The sequence below is a fragment of the Dermacentor variabilis genome, chromosome 5 (genome assembly GCF_050947875.1).
Source record: "Dermacentor variabilis isolate Ectoservices chromosome 5, ASM5094787v1, whole genome shotgun sequence".
In the NCBI taxonomy this organism is placed as follows: Eukaryota; Metazoa; Arthropoda; class Arachnida; order Ixodida; family Ixodidae; genus Dermacentor; species Dermacentor variabilis.
This window is the reverse complement of record NC_134572.1, coordinates 78,354,515-78,368,118: the sequence shown is the minus strand read 5'-3', so window position 1 is coordinate 78,368,118 and position 13,604 is coordinate 78,354,515. Positions and strand designations below refer to the sequence as shown.

Genomic DNA, 13,604 nt, shown 5'->3' with positions numbered 1-13,604 from the left:
AACGCGCACGCTCGTCGTACACTTGTACTTGTGTACCGTATGTACTGCTGCAAGAGCAGATCGCCGCGCTGCTACGTGCCACGTTCAAATTTTCGGCGATCCTGGCTTAGTTGGCGTGACGTATCCAAATTGACCGGCCGCTGCCTGGCACGTTGGAAACGCCGGACGATATCCGCGCCTTTAGACGGTGGCGGAAGGTCCAGAGAACACGTTCTCGGACGGTCACTTTCGGAGAGATCACATTCAGTGCGCGCTGATTGGCTGGTTGAGCGAAACCGATCGAATCATCGAACGTGCCGTGTGCTATGACACGCGAAAATGTGATCGTCCGAGAATACTGTAACGAAGCGACGCAGCCGTTCGATATCTGACGCATCAGCTCACCAGGGAGACGAAGATGAATGGGGATGAGCTCTGGCAGGGGCAAGTCCAAATCCGCAGGTACGACGACGAGGAGTAGCATTTCAACAACTAGGTTTATTCACTTGGCATTTTACCCTAAGTTTAAACTGTGCAAAAATATTTACGAACAAAACGATGTCATACCCGTCGTCGACGGCCTGCCTGACCGGCCTGGTCTCCCCTGGTGAAGTTGCGCCGTCTGCTGCTGTCTACTTGCTCAAACCTCAAAAACTACTCGAACTTTTCCTTAAATAAGTTTACACAGCGATCAAGGCAGAAAGCTGGGCTAGTTAGTGTGTCATCAGTATTCAAAAGACTAGCGCAGAGTAGCAGGGACAAAGACAGAGAAGACGACAGGACGAGCGCTCGACCTGTCGTCTTCTCTGTCTTTGTCCCTGCTATTTTGCGCTAGTCTTTTGAATAATGAAGTTTACACAGCATCCAAGGGACACATTTCTCCACCAATGGGCTATTTCTTTACTCCGACCAATCAGGCAGGCCGACATCATCCAATACGCGTCAGCGTTTAAGGGGCCAAGAAATGGTCGCGTCAACACTCCGTACACAAAAGCACTCTGACCGTAACTAATCAGCTTTTGACAGCCGAGCGTGGGAAGAGGACGCGTCAGGTGCACGTGTGACGTCAGGCGCGGCGGTGGCGGCCGGGCGGCAGCACATGCCCGCGGCGCCGTCGCAGTTATTTGTGTACAAAGGTTTCCGCCCGCGTCGAGGAGCCCACAAAATTCCCGGAAAGAAAGTAAAGAGGCCCGTGGTATACTCTTTTCGCGACAATACCGAGCCCGAGTAACTCCTCTGACTGGAAAGCAACTCTTTTACGCATGCGCAGAATATTTTGGGAAATGACGCATTCGGGAAAACGTTTAAATGTTGTGGCTACTTTGCAACAACACCCCGAATTTAAGTGAGAAATACATTAGAGGCGTACTGGAAGTTGTCCTCCGCATATGTTTGCCGTAAGTGAAACAATGTTTTTTCTTTTTTTTTTTAGGGAGGCGGGGCGGTAGGTGGGTGCTTTTGCTATTGCTTTTGCTATTCGCCGCGATATCGAGCTAAATGTGGTAGCACTGTCGCAGTGTTAGTGCGGATGGGCGGTCGACAGCACGCATTGAAATGTGCATGGTGGCGTTTCGATGTGAAAGATTTGGCCAGATTTTCTTATAGTAAGACGCGCTGACTGCAGTGAACTGATCTTACACTGCCGTCGACCGGCACATTTCTTTCACGAAATGCGCAAAACATTTAAATTTTCTTATCAGACGCGCAAACTGTCAGTCAGCATGGGAGTGGCACACAGCCACACAGTCTCTGTTTCAGCATTTTCTTGGGGCTTTTTGTGTATATTTGGCTCTCTACATCATGCACCAGCTGAAAGCATACATATGTGTGTATGTGACTGCATGTGCTTTTAAGTGTTCATCGTTGTATATATCGTAATTACCCAGCACCTGATGTAGCATGTCAGGCTAACATCTGCAGCATATCATTCTAGCTTGTTTCTCGCTCTCTCTCACATGTTTCTGTTTTATTATTATTCACTGCGAAATGCAAACAGATAGTAGAGTTCATTTACTAGAGCTAAGCCACTGTGCGCGACAGTGCGTTAGTAGGATCATCGGGTTGCTTCAGACGAGATAATTTTTATTGCACTTGCACGGTCACGCGCAAGACAGCTATATGAAAACGTAGTTATTTGAGCAGCCGAAGTCATTAGTTTGTTATATTACAGCTAATAGTGGCGATTGTGTTGTGTCAAGCTCACAACGTGAGAATGAAGAGCGAAAGGAGATTATAATAGTCGACTTTAAGCTCAGTGCTATGACGTCCTGCATTTAGAGACTTCCGTTTGACACATGCTCTTCATATAATACCCTATTTTAGCTTCTATTTCGTAGCAACGAATCACAGGATAAAAGCGCGCGGTTTAATTGCTAAACAGAATTAATTCACCGTGGAGGCACGAGAGCCACATATTAAAAGTGCGCCTCTGGTCGCGCAAACACTAAACGAGGGTCATGAAATTATCGAAGTTATTATAATGCAGCTATCGTAATATAACGTTTATGGCACGATATATGAGTGGCTTACTTACCGGGGTTTTTTTTTTCTTCTGCTCACTGATATCACGCCACCCCATCCATGTTTCGTGGTATCACAGGGATTGCGGAGTGATCTATACATCGTGACAAATCGCTAAAGCGCGGCATTTACGTATCCCTGCGCTTCATTTGTTTAAAGCGAGGTAAAAGGTGTTTCTTTATGTACTTGAAACACGAAGCGATAAGAAAATTGATATCATTGTGGCTGTAGCAGAGGGTGCGACAATCATATATACATCGCGCGCTCGACACGGGAAGATAGTCACTGATCATACTACAGCGCGAAGGCGACAGCGCAAGGCAAAATGATGTTGTACATCGTCGAAAAATGCATCGCAGCAATTACGACTGCGCTTCAACCACGGAAAGAACGGTGTTTAAAGACATTCACGCCGTACACGCACATGTAAGCACGTACACTAGCCACGGTTTAAGCCAATGCTCGCCAGGCGGCAACTCTGCTCAAACTGGCGACCAATTGGGTGTGCTCGAGGAAAAAAAAAGAAAAAGAACAGGTGGCATGAAGGTGTCCTTTAAATAGCAGTTTATTGCGAAATGTAATTTATACACTTCAGCAACGACACGTGAAGAGCATTTCCACATCGCGTTCTAAAAAATCGCGTTCATGTTCCAAGCACGTCTTACACGAATACCATTGAATATACCAGTTTAAACTCTCTTCTATTGTTATCCCCACCACGTTTAAACCAACATTCTCCCTGGCGTTTTTTTTGGAAGGTTATTCACAATAGAGGAAAATATACAGGACACATGACATGTGATAATGAAAATAATTTTATCATGAAACCGCACTCGTAATGTAGCGAATGTGCCTATACACTACTTACAGGTGCCCCGTGCTATCTGTTATTTACCGCTTAATGTGGGGTCTGTCGCTCAGGAGTTCGCGAATGGCCCCGCTCCACATGCCACGTAGAAGGCGCCTTAGGACACTATGTTGATATTCCTGTGCATGTTTCAGTAGTTAAACAGCCAGCCAGCCGCAAGAATACCACAGTCTCAATTTGATGTTCACTATATTTTTGATGCACTCGGAAGGCATAGCCATTATTATTGATCTGCGTCACTTTCAAGATTGGAGTCCCAGATGCGGAAGAGGTCCAACGCAGCCCAAGCGCTTGGCCTTCGTCCTGTGACCCAGTTTATTTCCTTCCTTGTTCTCTGCAGTCTTCTCGAAAAAAAAAAGAAAAGCAAATAGCAAGACACGCGAAGAAGTGAACAAAGCCGGACCGGCGTGTCGCTGTTTGCTCAATTTCACTTGGCGTTGTAAGCCTTTTGCGAGACCGGCATTGGCAGCGCCAGCCATGGGAACACAGGTGTGCTGACGTAGAGCAGACCTCGGCCCTGGATCATCTGGAACTGCTCGCTCGACGAAACGCACACGTCTGTGCGGGCGGTCACTAGGCCTTCCTTGGGAACCTGCGGGGATGTTGTGTGCAGTACAATAAAAGCGAAATATGCGGAAGAACGCGTGCAGGCCGACTAGTTGGGCTTTGCACCGAATTAGGTTTGTTCTAAGTTGCACTCGTAAAAGAAAGGATGCGTGTAATAAATTTGGCTATAACTGCGGGTTGCGGCTACAAGACAGCAATGAGAGCGCAGAAAAAAAAGAGAACAATAAATGAACGCTATGTCTTAAGCAAGCTAGAGGAAGAAGTAGGAATGAAATTTCCGATGGATTTTTGTGCGACGTCTCAGGTCCATAGGTGGGCAAAAGCCCCCTTTTTTGTTTTCCTCCCTCACCCTCAGGACGGAAGTACCTTCCTCATCTCACCCCCACGTTGAAAAATGTGACCGCCCTCCTTCCCACCCTCGCCCTCACCTATAAAAAAAAAGTATCCGCCCGCCCGCTCTCTCACTCTCAGCACAAAAAGCTTTACCCGCCCTCCCTCCCCCTTACGAAGAAAAGGCTATCATCCTTCTCTTACCTACCCGTTTTTTACAACTTCAAATAAACGATTTGCTGGACCCGCGAGATTAGTTTGCAACACTGATTGTCTAGTGCTATTCCTATTAACTATTGCTACGTGCCCCACTGCTTTTAGGCGCTTGAACAGCGCTGCCTAACAATATCAAGAGGTTTCATTCTTGTTTTCATGGCGGTAGATCATCAGACAGCCATGTTAAATTTGAAGAAATACAAGATGCCACTTGAGATGTGAATATGTCGTCAAAACCGAATATTTCCGAGTGCTCGACAGTCATGGTGGCTCAGAAACTACTGGCATAATACGGCTTTCGTCAAGCATGAGATCACGCCTTCCATTTATGCCACAGTGGTTGCATATCGGCAATTGGCAATGTAAAAAAAAAAGACTTTGGTAGTAATTACTACACCCTGCTTCTAGAAAAATAGGCCTACATTAATGCGCTGAAAAGCCGAAGCTAATACTTTCCAGCAATAAGCATGTTCGTTAACTGCATGAAGCTGACTGTTGCCTTTTACAATGCGTGCCTATGGATGGCGAACTAGATGGATTATGAATGAATGTGCTGAGTGCTGCCATGTGTCTGACAAATCGCTAGAGGTGTTTTTCATGTCGAATGTTTCAGGCTGGTTACGGGGTTTTGAAAACAAAGAACTTGTAGTAATGCATGAATATATACTAAGCCACTACGTCCTAATCTATTCAACTATTCTGCTGTGATAATTCTTGACAATTAGTGCAACAGATCGACGTTGTGGAGGTTGAGCTAAAACACTTAAGCTGAACGTTTACTGTAAATAAAGTCGCTCGACTGTCGTTACCATGCACGGGCTTAAGAATAGAACAAACAAGTTTTAATTGTACTGTAGATGAGCTCTACCTATATTACGGACGTGGTTTTTCTTCACATTGATGTTTATTTTAGTTGACATGCCAACAAGCGCTATCAGTGCCCAAAAATTCTCAAACGTAAATTTTAGACCATTTCATTAGAGCAAGAAAAGTTAAATTCCAGAGTGTTCACTTCGGATAAAGGAGTGCGCTGACAGGTGGTGATCAGCGAAAAAAATAATAATCTGGGAGTGACGGCAAAACGTCGCCGTCACTCCTCCGACTCTTGTTGCCGCTTCCAAGTGACTATAACTTTCAATAGGTTTAGCTACAGTTAACATGGACAGACATTTATGACTTTATTCAGTTAGAAGTCGGCTTCCACGTACATCTGCGCTAGAGAGGCTTAGGGCTCATTCACACCGGCGACTGACAGTGGTCGCGCGACCAAGTTGGTCGCAAAGCGACCAGTCGCAAATGGTCGCAAACGGTCGCCTTTCTTGAAAAGCGACCATTTTGGGCCAGTCGCTTTCTGCGCGATTTTTCAGTCGCGCGACCGTGGTCGCAAAACTGATAAACCAATCAGCGGCGCACCGGAAGTGATCTTTCGTGTGTCTACATCCGGCCTCCTCCGGCGTCGCGTTCAAATTCCGCGTAGATTCCGAGAGTTCTCGCTGAGAACGATAATCTCCGGGATTGCGACTTGCGGGTCGCGCTCAGCCGGGCTTGCCGGTGTGAACATCAGTCGCCTTCGGTCGCTTTTTGATTGCGAGTCGCAAATGGTCGCGCGACCTCCTCAAGTCGCCGGTGTGAATGTGCCCTTACTCTCACTGCACTTCAGGGCTTTTGTCTTTAAACCCACCCCGCATAAGCTTAGAGTGACATTTCCGTACTTCAACAATATGAATCCCCTTTTCCTCATTTAACCTCGCATCGTAACCACACCCTCTCTCACCCTCACCTCACAACGTCCGGCCTCCATAACCTCGCCCTCACCAATCTTCCCGAAGGCGATCCTCACCACAACTTCACCTTACTACATGAAGGTGACTGAAAGGGTGATGAAGGCCCTCGTGAGGGCTCTCCCTAGTGGGTGTGCAAATGTCTGCTCAGGTTATGGCAATATCAGCTCGGGAAGGTTGATTAAAAAGAATTGAAAGCGACCACAAAGTAAGTATTGTTCACAAGTAACAAAATCAACATCGATCTTGTATGTTATATAGTCTCTTTACGCGAAAGCAAGGTAAAGGAATTTACTAAACGGTAATTCACTCTTGGATGTTAGCAATGATGTATGAATAGCAATGATGGATGAATAGCAATGATGTGGTCAGTACCGTGGTTGCCACGGAAACGACTAAAAAAAGAAGAGTCGGCCTTGAATTCCTTCTATGCTAATATATCATAATTTTTCTTTCAACATACGCCCCGAGATGGATAAAAAGCTGTAACATGATTGTTTGCTTTCACTATGGCTGGTTTCACCCCATTTGTGATGACTGAGGCGTGAGGAAAATGACACGTGAACTGACTTCACAGGGCTACTGCGCCAAAGCATACATTTGCTGGATGTGTCCAGAGAAAATCTATCGGCTTGAATGATCAACTTTAGTTGTTGGCAGAACTAAACGACGGAAAATACTGCTTAGTGCAACTGCCCTCTTCAACCATGTGGCGCATGTTTGTTTTTTATTACTTCGAGGGAATTCTTCGTAATCTGCCAGACTTGGTCTACACGTGACATCACATTTGCCTCGATCACGCAAGCAGATTGACACAGGCTCGCTTTGGCGTACACACGAACTCTTTCGAGAACTAAAAAAAAAGAAAAGCTCAGGCTCAGCGTTGTCCATGGTGTCTCTAGTGCTTTCATGTGACGTGTAAGCGTCTTTGGTGCGAGGACTACTTACGAAATCTCCGTTCCAAAAATTTTTTAGGTCGCCGCGACACCAGGCGAGAAGTATTACGGGCAGCAGGATAGCCGGAACGAGGTAGAGTAGCGCAGGCTGACCAGTGTCCATCAGACTGCTCGCGGTCAGTGCCATGATCAGTCCTGCGGCGTAGCCTAGAGGGAGGATTCGTAGCAAAACAAAACGGAACTATCAACCATGGGCTAAAGTAATTTTTTTATTTCCTCAACACAGTTAATGTTGAAACAGGCAATAAGTATACAGTCAACATGAGTAGTCACCGGCCCGTACTTTAAGTACGCTCTTTAAACTCAACGGGCTTGAAGAAAGTCTCAGATTATTTAAACAAGTCCTCCACCTATTTTCACTTGTACAAATCTGCGGCCCATACTTAACTGCCGCTTGTCTTCAAGCTTCTACGACTGTGCCTTCTGTTGCGAGGTGGTTTCGAGGAGCACGCATCTGTTCCTAGGCCATCGCACCTATAGCAGTCGAATCCTTTTCTTTTCATCGGCTACATACGGCGTATCATCCTGTGCAGCCGCAGAGCCGTTCAAGCACCGAGCTGCGCCCGCCGGTTAGGTCAATAACCCCAACGGAGCGGCGCAGGAGCTGTTTATTGCGAACGGAAGAGCGAATGGAAACGTTCTGTGCATTTCCTTGATTGCAATTTCTGTGTGCACTAACAAAAGAAAGAGGATGACATCGCATTGGTTTAGTGCCTTTGCAAATTGCCTCCGGACATGACTGCGACGCTGTGATGAATCCAAAGGCGCGAGCGGCATGCTTTGTTGGGAGGCGTGAAAATGCGACGGCGGGAAATGTGGTGAACGCGCTATTGCCTGTTACGGCAAGAATAAGAACAAATTGCTTGAGCCTCACTTTTTTAACAAACATTTACAAATAACTAAAGGTTGTCAATCTCATGAATAAATCGTGTCGAACTACGTTCAAACTGGCCCGTCAACGTGAAGCGGTTCATGGTCACTGTATCACTCATTTGGGTATAGGCGCTCTATAACATAGAACTCTTTTATTTTTTCCTTACTCTGAGTGTTTTACCTGGCGTTTCTGGCCAATAGGCTATAACGCAGCAAACGCAGCCAGCTTGTAGGCGTTATAATTCGTGTACATAACTTTTCTAAGACTGAAAACTTGCATTATTAATGTTCGCAATTGCATGCTCATGATGCACAACTTACAGGCTATTGCAAGCAGGAAGTACCAGGGCAGTCCTTTCTTGACGATGATGTCGTACGATCGACAGTATGCGACGGCGAGTCCTAGAGGAAAAAAAATAATAAAGGGCCAGAGGTGTTTCACGGTCCCTATTCGGAAAGAAGCTCTTATACGCTCCTATAACAGATCGTAAGAAAAGGCCGCGGCAAATCATAAGCGTAGATGCTTGGGGAATGAGCTGTCGTTATTGACGAAAAATTAAGTTTGCGAGCTTTCTTAAAGCTTTGTACGGAGGCGTGCAACGGCTCAGTTCAAAGCGAGCCGATTGAAGTGCACCGAAATAGTTCTGTCTAGAGCCCTTTAAAAGGAAAGCCTGGTCGGAGAGTTCCGTACTCCCACCTCCCCTACCACTTAACCCATCTCAAAAAAAAAAAAAATTACATTCGCGACTTTCAGTGGCGAGTGCCAGGCTGTTTACAAAGGACATCACGTGAGAACGATTTCATTGGTTAATGAAGCTTTAAGTCGGAAAGCAACAGCTGCGATATAAAAGCTGCTGTATCGCTGACATGTTACCATCTAAAATCACGGTATACGTTTATCTGCAGATGTCTGTCTTATTTACTCGGATGTAAGCCGCCGTGAGGAACAAGTTTTTTTCTAATTCCGCATTGCAATGTCTCACGCAGTGGTGCGCGGTAAATAAAATGAATATCAACCTTACCAAGACCCCATACATACGACTGACGAAGGGAAGTAAACATATGCTCAAATTCAAACGTGGAATGGATGGACAACATCTAACCTATGTTAGCCACCTTGGCACCGTTGTGTCTTCTGATCTACACTGGAGTACACATTGCCAATGTCTGTTCTTTAGAGTTAGTTAAATCTTGCTTTCATAAAGGCCGAAATAACTGCGTATCTGATCTTCGAATGTCTCCTGCTCGTATATGCGAGCGTGATATGGGAGCTGCGCCAAAAATACCAGATTGGTAAAATAGAAAAAGCTCGAAGAAGAGCGGCGCAGGGTGCCATATTACCGAGATATATAAGCCCAGATTCACTTATTAATATGCTAACTGATCTTCAACTTCCTTGCGCTTTCCAAGCGAAAGAGGGTTGATAGCCTAAAATTTCTGTATAAATTACACCGCGGTTCGTCCAATTTAAACACTGAATTGTACTTACAACAGCGCTCACCTCACACCACAAGAAGCTCTCACGAAGTAGAATTTGACATATCACAACGCGAACTAACAGATTCAAATATTCGTTTTTCCCTCGAGCTATATATGACTGGACCTCTCTACCTAATTTACTAACCCAACCAGATTACTTAAGCCAGTTTGAAGGTTCGCTATTGTGTTTCGTTTCATTTGGGCAGTTGATGTTATAGTGCAACATAGTGTTAAAATTCATTCTGCCACAGGTGGTGGCTTGTTTCCTTTTTTTTCTCTGTTTCTCTGCTCTAAGCATTGTGTAACTGGCACTTTTTACTTATTTGTTTACTTTTTGACTTGCCCTGTCTTGCTCCGCACACACCTGACCGCTCTGTAATCCGTTATCTCACTGTTTAGTTTAAGGTATTATTCTCAAAATTCTTCCTCTTTTACATTATATGCAGTTTGCAATTGGGCGTTATTAAGCTGTTGGTAAATTCAGTGCCCGGTATGCTTATATTTAATTATTCACTGTATATTGAACTCGCCCTTTAACGACCTTCGGCTCAACAGCATGCATGCAATTATGCATTATGTATACATACATACATACATACATACATACTTACATACATACATACATACATACATACATACATACATACATACATACATACATACATACATACATACATACATACATACATACATACATACATACATACATACATACATACATACATACATACTTACATACATACATACATACATACATACATACGTACATACATACATACATAACGCAGTGGAGCGCTCACGGTCATTTGTTTCAAATGCAGTGCCGTTGATGTGATCTAGGTAATATTTAAGTAAATGGGCGAGCAAGAGAGGCACCTGACGCCGCAGCTTACCTGGTACGGCAATGTCGCCGTATCCCAGGAACATGGCATTTCCGTTGCAGGCGGCCGATTCCCCCGGAAAAAAGTGTGGGACCCTCATGAGCACGGGCAAGTCTTGCACTCCCATGGCCACGCTTTCCATCACGCTCACATCTTTCTGCGATAACAAAGAAATGACAAAAAAAATCTGGTGGACGCTTAGGCTTCCTCTTTAAGAGTGGAATGTGCTAGCATTCACACATCCCTGACTGCTCCTCACGCTTCCGGGATATTGCAACTTATGTAACCGTAATGTCTGCCGGGAAACGCTGGCGGCAAAGTCTATGCATGAAGGCCAGCTTTCTAGTAGAAACGCTGCCTCTTGCATGGGCCGATCTTCTGTTATTGTTTTGCACTTTTGATATTTCGGTCTGAGAAGGCACATGCGGTCGGTGTTTTGTGTTTGGCACTTTGCAGAGAACGTAAGAGAAGGCATGAGCAGCTTTAGTGCCGTATAGAATATGCGTGGTCCGGAATGATCTTTCGCGAAAAGACGGTCGACGCTTGACGCGGAACGCCGAAGCCGGATTTCCTGCGGCACGGGGCCATTAACGCTTTCGCGTTAAAGAAGACGTAGCAGTAAGGATACGTAACAGCCGCTCCTCATAAAAGCGAGGCAGCTCACGTGCGATACCTCGTGACCTAAATGTGCCGGTCAACGTGTTGTTTAGCTGGCGCTTATGTGTACCACTAGTGCAATTACTATCGTGCCATGTGCGAGTGCCAGGCGTGAAACTATCTGGAATGAAGTATACAACACGTGTTTAGCACTTGAAGTTGAATCAGAGCGAGACATAATAATAATAATAATAATAATAATAATAATAATAATAATAATAATAATAATAATAATAATAATAATAATAATAATAATAATAATAATAATAATAATAATTTTTAAAGCTCGCACGAGCAACACAAAGAGCCAGAGCGCTCACTAACGGCTGTTCATCGTCAAAATGACACAATTATAATAAAGCGAACATGAGCTATATTAATAATGTGCCCTTAATGCTTATGAAGAGCAGTCACTAGTGGGTGCTTGAGTTCGCCGTCTTTCTTGTGTGCACATATTTTTGCGATCACATTTCTTTCATAACAATGTTCAACCAACTCGTTGACCGAGTGGTTCTGCTGTTGTACACTTGACCATTGTTTTATCGTTTAGCGCTGCTACCATACCTTAGGTATCCAGGTATGCAAGAAAATCAACTTAGCATTTCGAGGCCTTAATCTAGCGTATACTCTCGATCTAACTTGAGACTGAGCTGCGCCAATGGGCTGGATCCTCAAAAAGGGCGGACTAAATTGGAATTACGTTATTTACATTGTCTGGATGTGGCATTTACTTATTTATTTAAGATACCTCACAGGCCCTATGAGGGCATTGTGTAAGGGGGGCTTACAAAATCAAGGCAAAAAAAAAAGAGTAAGCAGCCTTCCAAAGTGTAATGGAAAACATACGCCTCAATGCAGGGCTCATCAACATTACTACCAAGAACAAAACATGAAAAAGGAACAACTGGAGTAATGAAAGGCCACCAATGTACACTTAAGGAAATAACATGAGTAAAACTTAACGTAAGGCACTACTACTAGAAAGTAAAATACACGAAAAATGAACATATCAGGGAGTACAATTCTTGAAGGAGTATTTAGGGGAAAAGACGCAAAAGAGCATTCATGGGGGATTTAGTTAAAAAGAAGGAGAAGAAGAAGAAGGAGAAGAAGTAACATTCCTAGAACTTTCGATCAACATCGCATTGAGTCATAGCGTCCTTCTACTTAAGGCATTAAATGGGAATCAGTCATCGCAGAAGCTTCACGAATGACCCACTACAGAACGCCTGCCAGTAGCTTCATTTTACTTCCATTCAATGTTTTAAGGCTGCTTGCATGACTATGAACTGGAGGGTTACTCTCTCTGTCTCTCTCTCTCTCTCTCTATCTCTCTCTCTCTCTATATATATATATATATATATAATCAGAAGATAGAAAATTGTTTCACTTCCTTTTTACAATAAATGAGCAGAGACTGTCAGGTCACGTCACAGCGCCCTTAGCACTTACCGTGAGTAAAGATGTGATGAACACCATAAATATGTCGTCCAAGAATAGGAGGACGGATATCAGTGTAATAATCTGTAAAAAAGAAAGAGAAACCAAAAAGTATCTTGCTTGGGGCCCTTGAGGCAGATAAACTAGGTTTCTTCTTTTTTTTTTTTGGTAGCAGGCTCAATACAAATTGCCTACGGCAGATAGCGCAATTTCGCTATACATAAGCTTGAGTAATTGGAGAAGCGGACATTAACTGCTCACTAGACTGCGTTATACTGTTTGATAAATAAGAAAGTGTAACTAATGAAGCTATATAATCATTGCCTTTAGGAGACACTTCTCAAACGCAGAACTGAAGCTCAGCAGTAATGAAGTGATATGCACCTAGCTGAAATCCTACTCTTGGCAGTACCAGTTGCGAAAAATACGCAATATAAATACGTGGCCGAAGGGCGTCGATGTTGCAGTTATTGTTTTCCGCGCTGTGTGTGTGTGTTTTCTTTTTTCTACTGCGAGGGAAATTGTAGGGACGTTCGAAGCGCATTGGTTCCGCTGTCACGGTGTCGACGCGCATGCGCGGCTCACGCGTGGAGGGCTATTCCTCTTCCGAAATGCGCAGGCATTGCCTTCTTTGAATCTCTCTCTCTCTCTATCTCTCTCTCTCTCTCTCTCTCTCTCTCTCTCTCTCTCTCTCTCTCTCTCTCTCTCTCTCTCTCTCTCATTTGGCTGCAAAAAGCGACGAAGCCAAGTGGGCGTACGATGCCGCTCCGCGTAGTCGGCTCTGCTGGAGTCGGGGAAGCATTCTGGCTTCCGCTGCTGACGCGATCATTGTGCGCGAGCGCATTGGCGTCCCAGCTGGGCAGCTGTGATCATGCCACGCATACCGTCGTGCACACACTGTTCTCAGTTTAACGGTAAGTAGACATCAACATAACAACAGCGTAGGCGTTACTGAATACCTGTCGCAACAGACGCCCGGCGACGGTTTTTCCTTCGGCCTCATTTCATGCACCGTCGAGGTGCGACGCCTGCACCTGCCGCTGGCGGCGCTTCACGT

The 13,604-nt window shown here is 44.9% G+C and overlaps 1 protein-coding gene across 1 annotated transcript; it reads right to left on the bottom strand.

Moving 5' to 3' along the window:
• Nucleotides 1-3,252: 3,252 nt before the first annotated feature.
• LOC142581905 (signal peptide peptidase-like 2A) lies at nucleotides 3,253-12,632 on the bottom strand. Its single transcript, XM_075691351.1, has 5 exons — nucleotides 12,560-12,632; nucleotides 10,463-10,607; nucleotides 8,412-8,492; nucleotides 7,210-7,364; nucleotides 3,253-3,959 (listed from the first exon to the last, which is right to left on the bottom strand). Exons 1-5 carry the CDS (start codon nucleotides 12,584-12,586, stop codon nucleotides 3,795-3,797), a joined length of 573 nt encoding a protein of 190 aa, XP_075547466.1. The 5' UTR covers nucleotides 12,587-12,632; the 3' UTR covers nucleotides 3,253-3,794.
• Between the last annotated feature and the right edge of the window lie 972 nt (nucleotides 12,633-13,604).

Coding starts and splice junctions, on each gene's coding strand:
- LOC142581905 (XM_075691351.1), bottom strand. CDS start 12,586: ATGGTGTTCATCACATCTTTACTCACG. Junction 8,493..10,462: donor CGGCGACATTGCCGTACCAG/GTAAGCTGCGGC, acceptor TTTTTCCTCTAG/GACTCGCCGTCGCATACTGT. Junction 7,365..8,411: donor CTTCCTGCTTGCAATAGCCT/GTAAGTTGTGCA, acceptor TCCTCCCTCTAG/GCTACGCCGCAGGACTGATC.